We start from the raw sequence: 23,310 nt of genomic DNA, 5'->3' as shown, positions 1-23,310 counted from the left end.
AACAGTTTTGCGCACGGCGGCATCATCATACTGAAACATGAAAGGCTACAGATACTACAGCTCCGGACCATTATTCCTCCTCCACCAAACTTTACCACTATGCATTCAGTCAAGTAAAGTTCTCCCATATGGCAAACCCAGTGCCGTCCATCAGACTGCCAGATGCGCAGTCACAATACCAGTACTTATTAGCTAATTAGGACAGAAATGTGGCAAACTGATTTGTTGGAAAGGTGGCATCCTATAAAAATGCCACATTGAGTCAATGAGCTCTTCAGTAAAACTCATTCTACTGACAGTGTCTATGGAAACAGCATGGCTGTATGCTTGATTTTATGCATGTGTTAGGTGTGGCTAAAATAGCAGAACCCATTAACCAGAAGAGGTGGCCACATACTTTTTGCGTAGTGTATGCTTGAGCACTGAAATATGTCCTGGTATTCACTCTTAAAAAATCCTAGATGGTTGGGCATAAGGTTCAGAAAAATTTTTAATCAGTATAAAATACATTACCCATCTCATTTCCAAAAATGGTTCTTAATGAATTATCGATCAAAAAGTTCTTTAGAGAAACAAATAGGAGATGGTTGTTCCAAATCCAGTTTACAATGATTTGAAAGGGCCTAACTTTCAGGGTAGGATTAAGTATCGCAACAAATAGGCTTTTGAATTATTCCAAATGTAAATGTACATCTCATAGCTAATTTGAGCAACTCTGGTTCTGTATTCCTTCATTCAAGCATTCTTACCAGAAGCATCAGACATGAGATGAAAAGAGGAAAAAAAAATTACAATAAGGCCACGTGACACAAGATGTTCCAAAAAAGATAGTTTTCTACTTTATTACAGAACAAGACTGCAGAAAAAATACCATTCTCCTAAATAAAAGGGGGTAGAGGAAGGGTATATACAGCCCTCACCTCATTGCTGGTGCTTTCTTATTTTAAGAACACATTCATTCATTCAGTTACGTATGCATACAATCCATTTGTGTTGCTTAATTACATTGGTATACTGTTCATGTTTGTTCATACATACATTCCTTCAGAACAATCATACAATTATCTGATCCTTTTGAATGATCATTTCACCATGCACCCTTTTAAGACGGTCCATTCATTAAATCTGTCTATTATTAATTTTTTTGTACAATACAATATATACAGTGGAAGACAAGTTGTTTGGCCATTTACAGCTTGACAGAGCAATCTGATCATTCAGTCTGGTTCTAAAGAGACACCATTTATTAAAACACTTTGGCAGCAGGCTCTCAGGTTACAGAACACCACTGCTGTAGCCTATTGTGTTGTAGGAAAAAACACAAATGTACAAAGTTCCCATATCAGGCTACACCTGCCCTGGGAAAAGGGTTTTTGTTAGGTAAATGACATCCTAGTCTTGATAATTAAAACACACCAAACCCTTTACCCAAATTAATGGATTATACATACTAATATAAGCAATTACTTTGCATCAATAAACAGAAGCTTAAGAACAAAAGACAGTTTCAAATATCTGTCAACTGTATCTGAAGTCTCAAGGCCAAAAAAAATGCATAAAACATAAACCATGAAATGTTAAATAGTTCTTAACGCAAAAATGAATCATGAATGGCATATCTATATTCAATAATTTACAGATTGTTCATCAATGTTTTCCCCCATCAGCAGCAAATGTTACACTTTGAGACATTTTTTCTGTATTTTTCTCTTCATTCCTGTTGACATGAACCCAACGATTATGCCACAGGAAAAGATATTTTATGCAAAAATAAAATAAAATGAAATCAATTTATTATTTAAAATAAGACCTAAAAAGAAATAAAAGTTGCAAACAAATTTTACTGGCTTCCAAGGTTTAACAGCAATGTACTGTAAATCATAGACTGGTATTGCCACCTGTAAAACAGACATATATTGGTTTTGTTAGCAATGTTGTGCCATAAATAAATAAACTGAAGCATTGCTGAAGACTGCTGGACCAATAATTACAGTCAAACTCATGTACCCATTTAGTATCAAGAAAAAATTGTGCTGAACACTTCACTGACTCCTCATGCTTCACAGAACTTTAACAGTACCGTTTGTTCTTTCACAAGTCTCTAAGAAAGAGCTTCACCAAACATGCTAACGTAGCTAACAGTGAATGGAGGCTAAGCGCCATGAATCAGCACAATGCTGTTTGCGCGTTCATTTTCATTTATTGCTAACGTCTTTGACAGGACTGTTTCTTTAATGAGTTTGACTGGGTCAAACTATAATTTGCATCTTGCTAACAAAAGCTGGTAGTGCTCAGTTGGCTACATGCTACTGCTAACCACTAACTTACATTTATTCAATTTGCATTTTTTGGTAAAGCATTCCATTATGGTTTGCCTCTTTTGCTAATATTATTAGCAATTATATGACTCTGTTCTGATCAGGTAAGGCCTTTTGTTCACTGCAATGCTTGTAGGGGACACAAAAAGGCAGCCAAAACATGGCTACATAAAAATCTATACTGAATATATGTAAGCTACGAAACAGTATCTAGTATCGAGATATGTTAACACGATTCAGTACCCAAAGAATGGCTCCGCTGAGTAGTCTGGAGACCAAGATATGTACACCATGAAGAGTGAGATTTATGATAATTCTGAAATAAAATAAGCAAGCCATTATGAAATGGAAGATGTACAAGGGGCAGGGATCACAGTGTGTGTATGCATGTGTTTGGCAGCGTGAGGTCGTTCATTCACAGTGCTTCAACACAGAATGTGTATGTGTGTGTGTATGTGTGCGTGTGAGTTATCCTCTGAAGTCAGGAACTGGTGTATATGCTCAAGTGCAGTAGCATTTGGGATATATTGCATCAACACAGACCGAATGGGTACCATCAACAACAAATAACAAAACAACGGCAGAAGCATTACACTGTAATACACAAACTCAAACAGCGTCCCTGTACCGAAGCATTGATGTATGTTTTCTGACTACAACCAGCAACATAAATACAGTTTGATTATTAAATACTATCATAGCCATCTGTATGGCAGCACCGCTGGTAGCATAATATCATCTTGTACCATTGTTTTACCTTACAGAAACCTGCTGTTTTGTAGCAGTCCGTCCACACAGTTGTCATGTTGAATAGTGATGCATAAGAACTCCTGCTGATGGATGAGGTCTGCACGGTGAAGCCATGGGGTCATACGTGTAAAGTGTCTCTTTCAGTGAAAGTGCTAATCTAGGATCACCTGGTCACGTGCACAACTGTATTAGTTAAGATATTAAACCTAAGAAGTCTCAGTTATCGCCGGCGATAACAAATACATGACTGTACTGGTAAGGAAAAGAAGAAATATGATTTAATTTTTTTGTGCTGTGTGTACAGTCTTCTTTTGTGTAATGAAAAAGCATCCTCTACGCTTCATACTTTCAGACTTTTGCTCAGAATTTTTGTCAATCTTGACATCAAAGGAAATGAAAGTCGGAAGTACAGACACAAATCTGTCGCAACAGAATGTAAGTTGAATTTAAATGCAATTCATTGTGCAACAAGGATTAATAGTGAAAACAGATCCTAGATCAGTCCCTCCACTCTGAGGTGTTTATTCATGCGACTCCCAGGTCCTGAGGGCTCTGGATTGTTGTGAGAACTGCAGTGTGTGAAGTCCAGCGTTGTGTGAGGTCAAAGTATGTGTAGAGAGGTCCAGTTTGTAGACAACTTGTAACTGAGGTTCCGGGTTATTGCATGGTGCGAGTTGATGAGGTTGGTGTAACGTGCGGGTCCAGTTAATGGCAAGAAGAAAGAGAACAAATGTGAAAGATAGAGAGATGTGGCTTCCTGCTTCTCATTCTGGTGGAGGAGAAAAAAAAAGACAAAAGTTAGATGAAACATCCAGAGATGCATACAAAAACAGAATACTAGTTTACTAGGGGACTACATCAACAATTCAATTTGCTTATGATTCTTTAGAAAATAAGTCAATAAATCAAGAAATCTCAAATTTCACCCCGTTTTGGGTTGACTATTTCAGCAGAATTCTTCAAATCTGACAGGAGGAATTATTTATACAGTAGTCAACATAGTAATATAGTCAATAAAAGTAATATACCAATTATATTTTTCCATTGAAAATAACCTGAGGATTTTACTTTGGCCAAAAAATGCATGCATACTTCATTAAATATTATTAGAATCAATTATAATCAAGTCTACCAGCCCAAATTTGATGCACATGAATCACTACCTTCAGACTGATGCATTTTTAAATTCTCTACATGAGAATACTTGCCAAAAAAAAACAGATAAAACTTCTGCATTCCCCCTTTACTGTTTTACTGTTTCTTCTCTCTCCTCCCATCCCATGAGGTAAAGCTGAACAAGCCAACAGATGAGCTACATGAGTGTTTGGCGTGTCCCAGAACACACTCAAAAACAGACACAGAGAGAAGCTCAAGGTTGATGACATCATTGGCTGCATTCAAGTCAACAAACCCCTCATCCTCCATTCGTAAACCTGTCTGCTGTCCTAGCCCAAAGAGCTGTTCCCTCTCATGGCTTTCTGAACTGTTAATCCACTCAGACGGACAACAACTTAGACAGACAAAACACACATGCACACATAGAAATCTCTTGGTGTTTTTATGACGTAACAGTGTTCCCTGACTGTGATTCAACCATTAGAAGAAGGACATTCGGAGAAAAGCCGAAATACACACGGCAAGTCTCAGCCGTTATTTATAATGACAAATGAAAAACAGAGAATATTTGGTCTGAATGCTTCGCCAAATACTCACTTCAGTCTCACCCTGTCTTAGCTTGGCATGCAGGTAAGCAGAAGCCCCCAGTAATAGTGACAGATTGTTTGTGTATTTATGCATGTCTTTCCATGGCTGCTCAAGGCTGGCTAGCACACTATGTATTCAGTGGACATTTTTTCGGACTGCTTTCTTTGGAATGCACGTCAGGTGTGTTCAGAGTGCAAAAGTCAATGAGAAAGTGACTGTGAGAGAGTGTGAGCTTCGAGGTGCAAAAGCTTTAGCCTTTAATCAATTAAGAAATTGATAAAATAATTACCAATACTGGATACACGTCACCTTTCCCATAGTGAAAATCACTAGGGATGCTATGAAATTTTAGCCATCATTTTTTTTCTGGCCAAAAGTAATCAAAAATGGCAACATTTTGAAAACCACTTCAAATAGGACTACAATGAAGTAGCAAAATCTGAGACTTTACAAAACATGTTAATGGTAATGAAGACTGAATGAGAAAGTGATTGAGAACACTTTTTGTTTCTCCACTTTCTTGTGCCGGTCATCATAGATGTATTCAAACGGTTTAAGTGGCAGCAGATAGACAGTGACCATGTTGACCAGTTGTGGAACTATTTCAGGGTTTCTAAGGATATTACACAAGAAATTTGTAATCAGTGTTCATGCTGAGTGGGGTAGAACCGACCCAAAACGTCTCCACTACAAGTTTTTCACCATTTGAAAACATAACTGCTTGAAATGCATAATACAGCAAAACAACAGAAGCAGAAAATAAAGTCTTTACTAGCATATCAATGCCATCTGTAGCCACAATCATTCTAATGAATGAAAAAAAACAAAAAACAAAAAAAAAACTACAAATGAAAAAGCAAAAGTGCAAAAGTGTAATAAGTTTTTAAGCTTTTGTTTGTTTCTGGTTTTGGTTTTTCCCCCAGTTTGTCTTGAATTTTGGTTTTGACCAAGGATTTTCATTTTGATGCATCACTAGTATTCATACATGTTTTTTAAACTTCCCTATAGCACTGTCCTACTGCCAAGACTCAATGATATTAGCCTTACTTGAAATACAAGCCTGCCATTTATTCACCTAAATCTGCTAAAATCTGGATGTGAGCCAGTCTCAAGAGCCACTGAAGCACTGAGTGTCCCCTGAGTTGGACAGCAACACAAGACCCAATTCTACTCCATTAAATTTCAGTTTTTTGAGCTTGATATGCAAGACCCTGCAAAAGCTGCAAATGTTGAAAATGAATCACAAACTTCACTAAATGACCTGAGAGAGCAAAACCACAGAGCAGTGGTGACAATCAGTCGCACTCATAGCAGAGCGAGGGCTGTAGGAGGATGTGGGGCCCAAGGCGGAGGTATCATTAGGCATCATTAGGGCTTAAAAGGAGAAGGCACATATTTGTTTATTCTCGTCCAAGTACAGCTGCAGTGGGCCCCACCATGGAGCTACACTCCAACAGCCTCATCTTGGGGCAGAAGAATAAAAAGAAGCCACACATGCTTGCTTCAGGGAGCCTCACTGTGGCCCTGAACAGACATGGGCCTCAACATGAAACCAGAGTTATCAATGGGACTATATGTGATGTGTTCTTTCAGTTTGAGTCAAAAGTCGCGATGGCCCATTTGAATAGAAACTAGTCTGCACAAATAGGCCACTGTGACTTTTGACTCGATAGCACATGTGACATGGCACACTGATATAAAAGTTATACCAGTGTGACATTATCATAAGCTCAAAAATAGTGAGCAACAACTGCACTATGTAGTTAAAGATAGAAACACCAGCGGAAACATGAAATATGAAGAAGCTACTAGAATAACAATATAAATAAAATTTTTAATGATGGAAATAATGAAAAATGTATTGTCATTGTTTTCTGTTATTTCATCAAATCCCTTCTAAATTAATAATTAGTAACTTAGAAGGGATTTCATGAAATAACAGAAAACAATGACGACACATTTTTCATTATTTCCATCATTATTGTTTTATTGTTTTCATATCGTTATTGTTAGAAGAATATACTGTGGTAAAAATTTGAGTTCCAAATCCCCTGGCAAAAAACAGATTTTAGGTTTTATTAGTTTCGGATTCAAAAACTTTAATACTGTGTCAATATTACATATTTTGGACAAAAAAAACTTTCACAAGAAAGTCATGTTCAGCTAGCTAAACAGTTTTCTCGCTCACTTCTTCTGTTTCACACCCCCCCACTCTACTGTATTACAAGTTGTATTAAAACACTTTGAATGAACAACTGTTGGAATGCTAAAAAATACAGTAAAACTGGCTGAAAAGTATCAGCTTAAGTGAAATCACCCAATCAGTAACAGTGCGAGTATGTCACTAGTGAAAGATTTGTATGTCTGCATGTGTGTATAAGAAAAATTTTGGCCTTATTCTCAAAAACAAGGTTTAATGACATTTAACATTCATATGAACATCCCATTCGATACACAGAGCACAAAGAAGAACTAAAAGTATATAAATAAATTAAATGTAGTTTAATCTTTGTAGTTCTGGGTAAAAAGTGACACTGGAGCAGGTAACAGATTAGAAAACGGGTGAGGAGTGAGGCGGGTAAGCAGTGAGCCCCAGCATGGAGCTGAACTTCAAGTAAGCCCCAGCTCAGTGCAAGTAGGCACAGACTGGGCCCCACTGTGGAGCTGAAGGGAGAAAAGAACAAGCATAGGCCTCAGCACAGAGCCAAAGCAGCAGCGGTTTGAGTGAAACCTCATCTATAAATACAGCAGTGTAAGGAGGCAGAGAGCTCATAGCACAGGGCTGAAAAACATGAAAGTCCTCCTTACATCTATGCGGCATGCGCTTTTATAGGACCCACCATTTTTAGAGGCGCGCTCCTCTTTACTTAGAAAACCAGCGAGCTGGAGGAAATTGCAGAGGGTGAAATTAAAAGCCGCCAGGCTGTTCAAACATGGCGTGCGGGAAAAGAAAGGGAAACGCCACTCAAAAGACTGCCCCGCCTCCAAATTCTCACAAAGTGGGAGGTGCTAAAGCAGATGTACGGAATTCTGGGAAGTGTCTCTTTAGAAAAATGGATCACTTCTCGCTGGCACTGGTCAGACAGATATAGCACTCCTTCCTTGTTTTAATAAAAATATGAAAGAAAGATCATTTTTGTAACTTTATGCAACATATTGATTATTTGACAATTAATCAAGCAGTCAGGACAAAAAGGCAAAAAAAAAGGAGATTTTATGCATTATCATCATGCAAACCTGCCAACTAATCAGTGCTTATTAACTGAGAAAGTACATTTTAATCAAATATATTTTAAAAACCAAGTTGATTAGAGCAAGCGTGACAGGATTAGTAGAATGTTTTCATATCAGTTAATGACGATAAAGTAGTAATGCTTGATGCCCACTTGCACAGGCTATACATGCAGATCAGGCTTAATAACAACATATTATATATGTTATAAGAGTGCTATATTGGTCTGACCAATACCACAGGGAAGTAGCTACAAATACCTCCATGTGCATATGCACATGCACATGCACACAGGAGTAATAGTTCCTGTCCAGTAGTGGGTACAGGCTCATTAGAGTGAGTAACTCCATATAAGGGCGTGAGAGAGGAGTGGTACTCATCTTCCACCAGCTCAATGAACTAATGTCATTCAGTTAGGCACGCATGTTTCTATGTATTTCTCTCTCTCTCTCTCTCACACACACACATACACACACACACACACACACACACCAACACCAGGACCTGCGAGTACGAAGACATTTTTAGCTTGATCACACATACACACTCACTCTGCGGGGGATAGTGTTACAGATGTGTGACCGCAGTGTGTGCTCCTACTGACGTCAACACACAGGTCATATTCACAGAGAGGGAACATTTGGCACTTAGGAAAGTTTAAAGATGCATACACACACCTACACGCACAGACACACTGTATTACTTGAATCCTGGACAGATTTCTGAAGTAAAACAGGCTCGTCAACAATCTCCCACTTGACATTACTTCACACACAAACATGCACATTTAGTAGATGCACAAATACCTCAAAAAGTCACGATTACAGTAGCTGCTTTCCACCCCAACCACCTCATACTGAGAGCTTTACATTCTCACACTCAGTTTAACACCGCTTGCGCATGAAGGCTCAAGGTTTCCAAGAAACATTACACAATGTATTAATGAGGAACTGACCCATCCATGCTCCACCCACAAATGCGTTCTTTCATACCAACTATAGATGTACAGAAACGTAGCTAATCGAATATGTATATATGAACTCATCTCAGTACTCATATAACTTACTTTGGGTATCTGACAAACGTGTAAAAACAAAATCAAATTAATTCTGTATTTTCTTATTTTTAAAATAGTTTTGACTGAGAGCAGCCTTAAACTACAGAAAATGCACAAATGCATGTAAGTTGTGTTTGTGGTCACAAGCTGCATGTACTTAAAGTAAAATATCTGAAACCATAATAAACACATCCTGTGTAAGAACGTGCTTGTTTAACTAGCTGTCGACTGATCGGGGTACATTTCCTGAAAGCGTCATTGAACAACTACCATAGTTAAATGATGGTCCCTGTCATTTCGAACACTCTCTCACACACAACTCTCCACAGTTACCATGGTGGTTGCTCAGTGACACTTTCAGGAAACACAGCACTGCTTGGCAGACAGCTAAGAAAGCTAGTTGCATTCTGTCCATTTTCCCACTGATCTATGAGTGTAGATCACACTGTTTTGCACAGGGACATGGTATTTTGCAATCTTTGTGTCAAAATAAAATTTGTATATGTGTATCCGTGTAGTATATAATTACCTCTCAAGAGATTAATGCAACACACTGAAAAATTCACCAGATCCTGACCTAAGATCCAAAAAGTGTCAAAATGAAAAATGTCTACTGTTACACTTACATTAACCATAGATGCTTCATTAACAAAACTGGCAAACAGGTCAGATCCAATAGAACAAATTCAATTAATAAAAAAAAACACACAAAAAAAGGATTTGTATCAGGCTGACAATAGGAAGGTTCATTTCTGGGGGCTTGTGTAAAACAAAGCCTCTGTATCAGGGAAGGCAGTGTATGTGTGTGATGTGGGAGAGACAACGTGTGCCAAATACCATTCCCTTTAGCAAAGGAAAAACTTCCCTCTACCCCACCCCCCCAAACACACACACATACACACACACAACCAGATGTTTTGCCTACTTCAGCAAGTTGAGACACACACACACACCACACACACAAAACCCTCTTTGCTCCTCTCATCCTCAAAGGACTAAACTCTGCTGCCTGCTGGTATACTTGACACTCCCTGCCACTCCTCTTATACAGTACACAGTACATGTGGACAAAAAACAATAACACAACAATAGGGCTACAAAATATATTGTTCCCTTAATACCTATTGTGACACAGATATTTACAACATGCAAATTAACCTGTGTTCTGAGCATCCTAACCAATCAACACGTCCTTTTGTTTTTTTGACGAATCAAAGCATTCACATATTCCAACATAAAGTTTTAGTCATAAATAATGCTGGTCAGTTTTTAATCTTATACAACAATTTGTTCCGATTGCAAAACCTGATTGGTGGAGAAGCGTTCCGTTTGTGATAATAGTGCATTCTTATCAGCACTGGCTGCTTAGCAAAAATTTGCTTTAAACTGCAGCTAACTATTAGAAAGTTTTTCCTTTAGTATATATGAAATTAGAAAATTGATACATTAGATAACTTCTAGAATATTTGACCTGCAGCCCTTTTGTACCAGTCTGAAGAAGAAAGTAACAGCAGGTCTATATCAAATTCCAAAACCCTAAGCAAACCTTTTGGTCAGTAGCTGTAACAGAACAACTAAACTGAAACTGGAGATAACCAGAAACTCAGAAAACAGAATACAGTTGGGCAAATAAGATGGCATGCAAAATGCTTTACAGAATGGCTGGAACACATTGACATTCAGGTTAATCTGGCAAGCACTGAAAAAGATAAGCTGAACCTGACATTGTGACAGTTTTATGTCTATCTTTACAGCAAACAGCTAACTAACACAACATAAATTATCATCTATTTATAATCATCTCATTCATTATTTATGATAACACACTCCCTCTTTTTGTCACTTTTTATGGCTTAAATGAAATATAAAAGGTTCACTAATGTGTTTTAAATACAGAATGTTATACTGCAACAGCAATATGTAGCAATATAATTGCAATATGGTACTTTCTCCATATTGTGCAGCCCTAACTGCACAATAATTTCTCTCTTAAATCCTCTTCTAAATGCATTGCTTGAGTGATACTCAACTTAATTTGGTGACGGTTTATCCAGGGAAATGCATGATTACAATATTAAATATTGCATATTATTGCACAAATATTGCAATGTCACCTCTTCCTCCTTGTATCATTCAGCCATAGTAAAAACTCAATAATGCTTGCTGATGCTCTAGCCCAAGCTGTGCCACATGCTGGACAGATTTCATAAAGTGACATGAAAGATCACAATGAAGCTCTCACAGGTGTATATATGTTTTAACACAGAACGCAAAAGGACAAAGTGCTGGAACGCAACGCGCCACGCTGCTGCAAATTACTGGGAGAAAACGGAGAGAGAGAAACGGTGCAGACATGCCTGAGCGGACACACTCGAAAGAAAGTTTCCACTGCCGCTGCTGTGACCTCAGTGATGAAGGCACACATGCGCACACACGCACACACACAGCATTGTGGCGTCTTCTTTCATTGCTTCTTGCCGTCACACAAATTTTAAATCGATGCAAGCGGCTGTCTAGAATACTATTTACAGTTTAAAAAGAAAACACACACAAACGCAAACAAGGCATTCGCAAAGCACCAAGCTAGTTTACTGTGGCTTCATCTGGAACTTCTCCATGAGAGAGTGAGTAAGAGAGAGAGAGAGAGAGAGAGAGAGAGAGAGAGAGAGAGAGAGAGAGAGAGAGAGAGAGAGAGAAAGTCAGCAAGAGAAACAAAGTGAGCAATAAAGAGAGAGAGTGGGAGAGGGAGGGAGAGAGAGGAGAGAGAGAGAGAGAGAGAGAGAGAGAGAGAGAGAGAGAGAGAGAGAGAGAGAGAGAGAGAGAGAGGGGTGAAACGAGGACACAGTGATGAGAGATCCAAGTGGGCCGTGAGGAACTCATCCAGACCAGCGGAGCAGGGCGGAGTGGAAACACAGTGCTGCGCTCTCTCTCTCTCTCTCTCACACACACAGACACACACAACATGCTCTTTAGACACACACACACACACAGACACACACAAATCAAACGAATGCACAGAGATCAAACAAACACCCAAGTGCCCAGAGATCAAAAGCAAATACATCTGCACAGAAACACTCAATATACTCACAAAAAACCTCCCAAAGCAATCTTTAGTTAGTGGGGCCACATCATTTGCCTTCAAGGGCAGAAGACAACAGCTGTCTAACTCTATTGATAGAAATGTTCCATTCCTCTTTTCATAACTCTATCCTGTCACACTGTTCCTTTCTCAGTGAGCATTGACACATACCTGTGCACCAATTGACTCAGCAACACTGCAAAATATTCTACTGCCTCTCATCCACCTCTCCTTCATGATCTACCACATGTGGTGGTATTGTAACAACTGTCGCTTAAATTTCTTTCTGTTATGTCTTGATAGTGCCAGAACATTCTGTTAAACAAATACTCCTGAAATGCTTGTGTTCTTTCACGTTGATCTTGTAACCACTTTACAGTGCACATATCTTGCATTTTTGTATGTCTTGTGTGTATATATATATATATATATATATATATATATATATATACACATATACACACACATACAGAGAAAAATAGAATGATATACACACACACATACACACCACACACACATACCCCAATGTATATAAGTAATTCACTTTTACATGTCAATTTTCTGACCTCTCCATCATTTACAATTAAACAGGCTTTTTTTAATGCACATGGCGCTAAACTGCTGTAGGCTGAATAGGCAGACATACAGCATGTCAGTGTATTGGTTCTTATAGCAAATGACAAACTTCATTATTAAAAAAATAAATAAAATAAAGTTTTTCCATGATACAGGGCCTTTAAAACTTACCAAAGTGAAATGTGGGTCAAATCTGCATGAGCCCCTGGGTGAAGTCATAACTATCTGAAGTGATAAAGAAGGGGAAGAAAGGAGGAGCCATTACTGAATTACTTTTAATCTAAAGACTTTGATGCAACGTACAATTGCTGTACTTTGTAGTTATGCTTAATTAGACCCCTTTTATTACTCCATCTCTGCTGAAGTATATCAAAGTCCTCTCAAGCCCAACAACGTGACCATTTTAGAAAACTACTCGCAAAGTACAGCCCACAACAGTGTAAAGTTTGTGTACAAACTGAGCACAGATTTGACCAGTCACTCCCTGTGCTTTAACAAGCTGCTGTAAAACAGGCACAAAGACCTGTTACATGCCTGGCCTTCTCGATTCACACACATTCCAGACCATGAAAGAACTCAACAGAGGTACTTGCCTTCAGTCCTAATGCTGAGAAATCAAATATGCACACCATCTCATATACCTGCACACTAGAGCTGGGCAATATGGCCAAAAACATTATCACGATAAACAAAATTCATATCGTTCGATATCGATACATATCGCGATAAATGTCAAATCATGATTTCTTTCATGTTTGATGGCTGATTATGCTCCTGGGTGGTTGATTTTGGTTTTAAACTATCACTTATGGTCCGATCATGACAAACACTCGGCAAACAGTGGAACATTTCACAAATCTGTCATGGAAGAGTGGGACAAAGTTTCTGAGCTGTTTTTATCAGCTGGAAAAGCACAGCTGCAATTTTTGTAATAGTCATGATTTAAGAAAGAAAACAGATTATTTTAGCTGTCTGGTGACGAGCGCTCGGCTACCTCGTTACAAATGCTAAACAAGTGGCCAACAACAGTGCTAAACTCTTTAGTTTCTCAACATCGTCAGCTCGGTTCGGTAGGTCACTGCTGTCACTCCTACCACATCCATGTCAGAGCATATCAGAGTATTCAGACACCAGCTAGCGACGACTGGGTTTCTCTATGCTATCGTAGTAGTTTAAGGGGTGAACCGCAGTATCTGACGTTCACTGTGTAAAAGCATTATCTGCAGTGTGAATCTCTCGCACCAGTCACAGAGTCCTCCTTTTAGGTATGTTTAAACTGAAAGCGGTGATTTTGCGTCTTGTTTGATCTACCGTATCATCAATTCACTGTGTTGCGCCGAAGCGCTGCTTCAAGTTAGCCAACAGCTAAAAACAGCTAGCCTGGAAAGATAGCGCTCTCCCACTCTCCAATGCCTCACAGCTTCCTCAGTTTACTTTCGAACATGAATCCACTTCTTTCTTTCACTTTCGTTGCTCGAGAATGCACTAATACTAAAATATGACGGTTTGGCGCTGTAACACGGCGCTGCAGACGTGATTTAACACCGCTAAAGTTGTTAGGATGTTAGTAAAGAGGTGAGTTCGCCGTAGGACAGTACAGTTACACCACTGACCTCGTCACTCACACTCGGTCACAGGAGAATAGATCGCCGATAACATCCACTCAGACAGGGACTGTATAACTCCGTTTCAGCCGTTGCTAAAGTATTTGGCGACCCTTTTTTTACTCGTGGCCCCTCCCTCTCTAATCAAGTTGAACGATTCGGAAGTGCGCCCTCTCCTGGCGACAGCAGAGTAGTGTTGCTTTCCCTGCAGTAGAAAGCGCCACCAGGGCTTTCGCTAAAACGTGGAAGTGTGAGAATGGTGTATTATATCGAACATTTATCGAACATGTCTTATCGCTCTATCGAGGAAAAGTTATATCGCGATACTTATCGTTATCGTGTTATCATCCAGCCCTACTGCACACATATACTCAAGCGCACCCCACACTTGTGGAAACATAAAAAGAACCAAATCACCACAATTTGCCTCTAGTACCAAAATAGTACTAGGAAACAATTCACTGCAATCTCAGATTTAACCATTTTTCTGGATATCTACATTTGAAAATGGCCCAAGAATTCCATTAAGGGGGAAAAAAAAACAAAACAAAAACAAAAACAAAATTCAGCTTTTCATCTGAAAATTTATGCAGATCAATGTATTTTTACACCCTTATAACAAACCCCTGTAAGTCTCAAACCAATGAAACCGTTCACCTTGTTATATTTCTAGCTAAGACAAAGTTCACTTCAGTCCACTTATTCAATACTCTGACTCCTTTCACATGACTTAAAAGGGAGATGGCGAGAAGAAGAAAAGAAAAACAGGAGAAAACAGGAGGAGCGCGCTCAACAATGAGACCCCAGCACGGTGGGCTAAAGTGGGCAGGGCCAGCCGTCGTCTCACACTGACACGGCCCACCAAAGAACTCTCTCACCCCGCCCCACCCCACAGCCAACCAATCGGAGTACGGATCTCTGTCGCTCCCGGCGCCTCAGACCGTGGCCCCTTAATCCACTGTGACATGAGAAGAAAGCGCCGCGGCGACAGGGTAACCATGGAGACCGGCGGCGCAGGCAACCGGCCACACGGGAGCATGCCATGCACGGGCCAGGCGCCAAACACAGCCAATGACACTGAACACAGGGGACTGCATCCTGCAGCAATTAAACTGAACACACACACACACACACACACACACACACACACACACACACACACATACACACACATACACACACACACATACAAAGGCAGCCAACGAAACTGGAAGCACAGCCTGTTGCAGATAAAGACTTAAAATATTCTCACTCACATACAGAGAAAGTAATAAACTTCAACAGATAGTGTGATTAGTGTGTCAACACAACACAGAACTACTATTGCTGCCTAGTCTTTAAGCATACTGAATTGATGTATACAAACAACTGAATTAGCCTAATTATCCAATTACCCGTACTCACAGAGCAAAGAGACGCTAAAAATAAACCACCTACACATGTCTATAGGTTAATGCTGGGCTAAGCTTTTGTTTCAATAGGAGTATTACTCAATAATGAGTGTTATTTTAACTTTCAGACAGTCACGAAATTCATCATTTTGCAAAGTGGATTTAATAAGAGCTATGCCTTCATGCAGGGCTGTTTATTGATCTTGGGCTCCTATTCATGTCATTTTATAAAAATAAATGAAAAATAAATAAACTATTGAATGCAATCAGGAAAAAAGTTTAATGAATGCTTAGGTAAACACAATAGAACTACAACTCCACACAGATGCGAAAAGAACAAAATGGTCAAAATATCTAATTGAACAAAACAATTTACGTTTAAGGAACATGTGTATCACTTCTGCTTTATTGACATTTGTGTAAAAAAGTCATTAGAGATGCTGTCATACATTATTTTTCTGTTACTACAGGGTGTCCCAAAAAAATGACATCATTTCGTAGTCTAATAACATAGCCAATTCTCCCTCAAATGATATCAAATTTTAAGAAAAGGTGTAAAAACTATTCAAGTTTAATTTTTAATGTTTTTTTTCAGGATGAAGAATGGCGTTCACTAGAAATGAAAAGGCATTTTGTATGTTAGAATATGCTCAAACACAGTCAAACAAGAGTGTGCAGCGTGCATTTTTGGGAAAATTCAATAAAAATGCACCAACTGGAAAGCAGATTTGGACATGGCACAAAAAATTCAAAGAGGAAGGCTGTCTGTGCAGGGCAAAGGGATCTGGATGACCACCAGTATCGGAAGATATTACATTTGTGAAGCTTTGTGAAATCGGTTATAAAATCTACATCCCTCTGAATTTCTTGTTCGAATTTTGATAAATCTTGTATTGTTCAACATGAAGCCTATTTAATTTCGTTTGCCTAGGACATAGTTACTCAGATATTCACATCTCAAATGATGTCAATTTTTTTGAGACACGCTGTATTATGGTTGGCACGAACGTCAATGAGAAAAATTGAGAAAAACAAACAAAAAACAAAACAACATATGCGGGGCACCTGACAGCTTGAGGGCATAAAGCAACTGCTTATACCACTTAGAACAAGACATGGTGCTGCCTTTAGGACATTTTTGTAGGACTTTTCAAAATTAATTTTTATGCATTTGATGGTTACTGCATTGCAGGATGTAATATAATGCAAAGAAAGCCATTTACAAATATGAGGCATATATGAGTATCTATGTGAGAGAGAAGGGAAAAATGATGCTTGATATTGTAACTTCTTCACTTGAAATGGAGAGGGTTTTGTCTCGTCACACTCTGACCCCACCCACCAATAAACTCTTTCACCTCATCTAGGCCTTTGCACACATGAGGGAAAGATAACAAGCTAGTTAGAGGTCAGCTGTATGAGGAGCACATAATGTTCACTGCATCCATGTAACAAACACCTCTCAGCTCTTCACTTCACAGCCTCATGAGGGGAGGGAGGTCTTCAGAGGCGTGCACGCACACGCGCACGCACACGTGCACACACACACACACACACACACACGCACAAAATTAGGTTACACAACACTGAAGCCCTTGTGCCCCCATTTTCCTTAAAGTTCAATGCCAATACACAAGTCAATGTATGCACACATGAATACACACATTAGAGAAGACTTCTTGATTACTGGTTCCTCTAGCTAAAACAGGAGCTGCCAGGGCCATGCCTGCATCTGAACTACAGTGTGCTTCCAATGAACAAAGAACATGCTTCCAGATTAGTGTACATACAAGGCAATAATAAAAACCTGGAAAAATATCCTGTATTACAGCTATTACTAATTAATAACATGCTAAATATAACTCACTCTGCCTTTGGCCTATTACTTCTATTTAATCAAGTTAATCTTTTCTGTGTAAACAGCAAGGTCATTTCCAGGTCAGTGAAGTGGTCCCTTAATCTGAGAAGTGTTGCCATTTCTCTTGTTATGGTTACGACAAATGTTTGGGTCCAGTAAGCAGGTGATAAATCATTGACTGTTTGGTTCCAGCTAAAGAAGCAGGAAGAAATATATTGTAAATCATCTCATCATCAGCTTTGACTAAGAGGGTAAGTATCTAGTATCTAATTTTATTAATAATTCCACTTGTATCACTAAGGTAACAGTACTATGTGGAAAGTCTGAACTGATATAAATATACACACACATCAAAGCCACCAGCAAGAATGATGACAGAGTATCAGTTCAGACTTTTCACATCCTAATAAATGGACAAGCAGGACTTCACTGTACATTAGCAGCACTGGACTTTTTCCAAGGATTAGCCCTGTTCAGCACATCTGCTTTGACTAACAGGGTAAGTATCTAGCTCTTTGCTAGATTAAACAAATGTATAAGAGAAAGGAAAACACTATACTGCCTAGTGCCCTGGTTTTCTGGGACCAGTGTTAAAATTAAGAGCTAAAATTCATGGCTATGGTGCACTGTAGAAAACCCCTAACCCTGACAATTCAAACTTACATAAACAGATCCAAAGAGAGAAATTAGTATATGAAAGTGCTGATGACACATTAAGCGATGTGCAGCTACTTAGTGAGAATACTTCCAGGAAGAGATCACACATGAGGGTCTTGACTTCAACAGCGCTCTCTCATCTCAACTCATTCATAAAAAACACAGATATTAATCAACTGCTGTATAAACACAACCAAGTCAGCATTCACGGTTGAGTCATTCAGTAACTAAACCGCTCACTCTATGCCTTTCAAGAGCAAAAGTCCTGCACAAAGAATAACAAGTTGTACTTGAGCTGCTTGGTGACTCAGAAGTGCTTAAATGTGCTTGTATTCTTTGCTGTGGTATGAACAAGTGTAGGCACGCCAGCCCTACTGTACCCCATTCACATATATGTTCATTTATCAGCCTGTAGTGTCAGGGTGAGGGGACTGAGGGCTGCATAAAATAACCCCTTCCCCACCCTACCCTACCCTACCCTCAGCTCTCTGCTGGAGCTTTAGAACAGGGATTTTCCACTGAAAGCTCAAACTTCACACATGACTTGGGGCTGACTTATAAACAATAACATAACATGCATGTTCTTCAGTGAATTCTGTGAGAAGATCTGCTGACTTACTCACTACCCATCACTCTGCTGACTTACTCACTACCCAACAATGGTTTCATATGCTCTCACAAAATGTGTGCATATGAAAAACAAAATATTTTAAAAGATATTACAAGACATCTACAGTCATACACAGCAAACAGACACTAGCTGAAGCTTACCTTCTCTATGAGTGAGGTTTCCTCTGGTCTCATCAGCTTTTTGAAAGCTTATACTAGCATAGGCGCTGAGTTCCTCTGCCCCTCCTGTTGCTTCCAGCTCCGCCTGCCGGGCCTGGAACAAGCTCCAGTCCGGAACAGGCTGCTCTCGGTTTCGCGCCAGATCCAGATCAATGTAGTTTAGCCCATTCTGGTTCTGATGGGCCAAGCTGGCAGCTGTCGGTGTTTCTCTCCGTCCAATGGATGTGCTGGCAGCTGGAGAAGAAGCAGCAGCAGCCTCAACAGGCTTCAGCCAAACATTCTCAAAGGAGGCAGAGCTGTGGCGCTTGACGTCTTCCGATTGAAAGCCCGCTGCTGAGCCTACAGCTCCTCTGGTCGGCGTGGAGGAGAACGTCTCAGAGCTATGCCGTCTCCTGCCTTGAGGGTCGGCCCGGATCACTTTGGCACCCTGGTCTCGCACAGGAGTAGAATTCACCCGGGTGAATGCACTGAGACCCGTCAGAGGACCAATAAGAACAGGCCTACCTGGGCCACCACGCAGCGTTGCAATGTCATCATTGGGTGAATCGGGGCAAGGAGGGGCTTCAGGGTCTGGTAAGGACGCATTCATGAGCATCATTTGGGAATTAGGATAGGCTGTACAAGAGGCACCTAACTGCATGCTGATGTAGTCATGTTCACAAATGCTTTCACAAGGCAGAAGGTGGGAGGAGGCAGAGGTCTCTGATGGAGTAATGATTGCGTAGTCAGAAGAGGAAGAGGCCATCGGTATTCGAGAATCTGAGAGCAAACTTTGTGAACCCAGCTGCATGTTCATGTAGTCGGAGGATGGCGGTTCTGACAGGACATCAGCTCCATTGCCAGTAAATACAGGTGAAAACAGGGAAGCCAAGCTTGCTGAAAATGCCTTGTCATTAAACTCAATGTTGACATACTCTCCAGGGCTTTTGGGCTCAGGTGGGAATGGGCTTTCCCGCATTCGAGGAAGAGTACTGGCTTTGTTAGCATCCAGTGATAGCCTTGTTGGTCGTGCCACTCTAGAGCTGACTTCTGATCTTTTGGGCCTGACAGCAGGTGGATGAGAGCTGCACTGACCACCTAGGCTGTCACTGCTAGCTGAGGATGAGGATGAGTCTGCGCAAACCAGGCGACTAGTGCCCAGTGACATCCGTAAAGGACTCTGGTCCTGCTTCCTGTTGGCGTGTTTGAAAGAGCGGGGCAGGGAGAAGTACGCATATGCAGGCCTGGATGGCTCATCTACAGGGTTGAAGTAGCAGTCTGGTGGAGTTCCGGTGGTTGAGCAGCTAGCGGGAGACATGTTTATATAGTCTCCACATGATGATACTTTCCCCTCTGTGCTCTCAACTGAAAGCTTCGGGTTGACGCCATTGGTCCAAATCTTGCCATAGTTTGTCGAAACATCTGGTGAGCAGCTACCACTTGGTGACATCATCATGTAGCCATTGGAGTCTACTCTTGAGTGCTGTCGTGGGTTGATAATCTGTTGCGGGGCTGAGACACTTTTTGGGCTCATAGGCATGTAATCACCACTCCTTCCTGTTACCACAGAGGGAGCTACACCTGGCGACATTGGCATGTAGCCGTCATCCTTGTGACTCGACCTATTGCTGCCCTCTGCTGGTGGCATTTCCAAACCTTCTTCTGGATACAAGCGGGTGGGCATGAACAAGTTTCTATACGTAGATGAAGATGATGATGCTGATCGACTATTAGAAAATGCTGGTGTCATGACCGTGTATTCATCCAATGAAGCAGCAGGTGACTGCGAAGGTGTTTTCTGGTGGCACAAGGTAGGGGGAGATGTGCCAGAAGAATGAGTTCTTTTCCTGAAACATTTTTCCAACTCTGGCTCATCCAGGCGAGATGGCGTACCTCTGGACTGACTCTGTGACTGGCTCCCGGTACTAGTTAGTGAGCCGTGTTTGGCCATGCAAATGTAGTTATTCAGCTCCTCCTCTTTGGCTGGAGGTGTATGTCCAAGTGAGTCGGGGGTTACACTGCGAAAAGAGCTCCGGAAATCACATGGACTAGATCCATATTCGTCAGAGGAGATGAAGCCCCCATCACTAGGTGAACCTGAGATTGAGGCACTGGAGCGTCGAGGGAAGAGGCAGTCGGACGTAGATCCATGTCCACTGGTGCTGCTGGAGGAGAGGCTGACTGGGCTGATGGCTGACGGGGAGCATCGTGATGAGGGCATGGGGATGGACCTGCTATGGTTCAACGGAGGATGCAGCCTGGACCCTCCTCTGTGCCTTTGAGACTGAGGTCGCACAGTGCTAGGGCTTCCAGGGCTCCCGTCTACAGATGCAGGCCTTGACATGGTTCCCTCCCCATCACTGGATGCTCTCACTCTGAACGAATGGCTATGTTTGCCCATGCCTGCAGGAGATGTGGCTGTCACACTTTCAGCCCTAGAGCGCCTTCCCAACCCAACCTGGCTTGGGGGAGGGTTGTTGTGATGATGCCTTGTCCTAACTGGCACTGAAATGGGGTTGGAGCAGTTGGAGGAGGACTGGCTTTTGCTACGGGGTCGAAACTCTTCACTCATAGCTTTCATGGCTTCTAAAATTGTTTCGTGCATGTTTTGAGCCACAACAGAATCATCCACCTGCATCCAGAATTCACCTGGCCCGGTCACTGCAGACCTCCCAACTTCTATGAAGAAGAAATTTTCAGAGTGCCCACATCTTCGAATATTCATTAACTGCAACACTACTGCTGCTGCATCAGAATTCAGTTTCACAAAGCCTAAAGTCTTATTGGTCAGACACAGCCTGTAAACCCCAGTTAAGTTTTTCGTCTGCCCAAGTCCCTTTGGTTTCAGTATAACTTGCCACACCTCTTTGAAGGCAGGACCCGGTGTAGTTTCGCCATAATTGTCCTCCCCAATTCCATTGCTCCCGGCGTTTTCATGGACCTTACCTCTGTTATGAAGGTCTACCAGGGCTTGATACCATGTGTCCTGCTCCAGCTCGTTGTCTGCAGCAATTGCAAAGTACTCGTCCTTGGTGTAAAGGGCGACGAGGTATTTGTTTTTGGAATCCGCTCTTTTGTTTATGTTGAAGCAGCTCTCGAGTGGAATTGACCTTTTAGGAGCCCCAGACTTGTGTCTCCATTTTTTCTCGTTCTCGTAGTACTCCAGCCTGGAAGGTCCAGCAGCGCTCGCAGCCCGCAGGACAAAAAACCTTTTGTGCATGCTTTTGGGTTTCCTTAAATAACCCACCTTTCTCACGTCCGAAAAACATCCCTGCTCCGCAGAAGAAGGACTTGCCATTGTAAAAATAAAGGTTTAGCACGAATACTTTATCCAAAACGAAAAAGAAGAACTAGTTTAACAAAAATAACACTCTTTCCATTGAGAAAATGTACTTGCGCTCGTCAGCTATTTTATTTTATTAGTTATTTTTTGCTAAAGCAAGCTCTTCAATTAGCTAGCTAGCTAGCAGCCCATACCAAAACAAGACCAGTTGGAGTCAATAGATACCTTAGTAATGTTACAGGTCTGTTTTTCGCAGCATGGTGCATTTTTCATCCAAAATAACTTTAAATAATCCATTACATAACTTTCTAACATGTCTAAGCTAAGTACTGAACAGTACCGAAAGGTAGCTGGTGTGGAGAAAAAGAAAAAAACTCCCCTTTTCAGTCCGGAGTCCCAAATGCGCTATCAAAACAAGCACAGTCAGCGTACGACCCCATTTAGCCTAGCGAGCAACGTACGATTCACTCACTGCAAATCCTAAAGTGCAAACCGGAGGAACGGAATTAACGTTAAAAGTAAGGCTTCCATGAGTTCGACGCGTCCAAATTGTACCAAAAAGTCTCAGCCCAGTTACAGTTCAAGTTAGTTCCCTTACTTCGTTCAGCAAATCAACACACACCAAAACCCGAGGTCCCTACACAGCGCGCGTGTGTGTGTTTGTATGGGGAGGCGTTAGCAATCTCCCCGAGCCGAGTCCAGCTCCACAGAGGAGGCTGCGGAACACGTGACGTTTCGATGCGTGGCCAGTTCAAAGGGGAGCTGCAGCCTAGCCTGTTACACTACAAACCAAAGACCCACCCATTCGAGCGCGGAGCAAGGCCTCTGCGCGTTTTCATTGGACAGAAGCCACGTCAATCATCCTGGACGTCCAAAGGAGAGAAAAACAAAAAAACTTTCGAAGTTTGCCGTAGCCGTAGGCGTAGTAAAATTAATAAATAAATAAGCGTAGAAAAAAGCGGCTTTTATTTATTTATTTTTATAATAAATAATTACTTATAACCATTCATACAATAGCAGAATTGCAGTA

General features: G+C 41.0%; 1 protein-coding gene across 1 annotated transcript; it reads right to left on the bottom strand.

Moving 5' to 3' along the window:
* Positions 1–1,254: 1,254 nt before the first annotated feature.
* On the bottom strand, positions 1,255–23,018 carry irs1 (insulin receptor substrate 1). The gene is made up of 2 exons (XM_036558524.1): positions 19,001–23,018; positions 1,255–3,837 (listed from the first exon to the last, which is right to left on the bottom strand). The coding sequence occupies exons 1-2, from the start codon at positions 22,293–22,295 to the stop codon at positions 3,833–3,835; spliced, it is 3,300 nt and encodes a 1,099-aa protein (XP_036414417.1). The 5' UTR covers positions 22,296–23,018; the 3' UTR covers positions 1,255–3,832.
* Positions 23,019–23,310: the final 292 nt, after the last annotated feature.

Source organism: Colossoma macropomum, unplaced genomic scaffold (assembly GCF_904425465.1).
Source record: "Colossoma macropomum unplaced genomic scaffold, Colossoma_macropomum, whole genome shotgun sequence".
Classification (NCBI taxonomy): Eukaryota; Metazoa; Chordata; class Actinopteri; order Characiformes; family Serrasalmidae; genus Colossoma; species Colossoma macropomum.
This window is presented reverse-complemented; position numbering and strand designations above follow the sequence as displayed.

Bases quoted from the DNA above. Each gene is read 5' to 3' on its own strand.
- irs1 (XM_036558524.1), bottom strand. From the start codon at position 22,295: ATGGCAAGTCCTTCTTCTGCGGAGCAGGGATGTTTTTCGGACGTGAGA.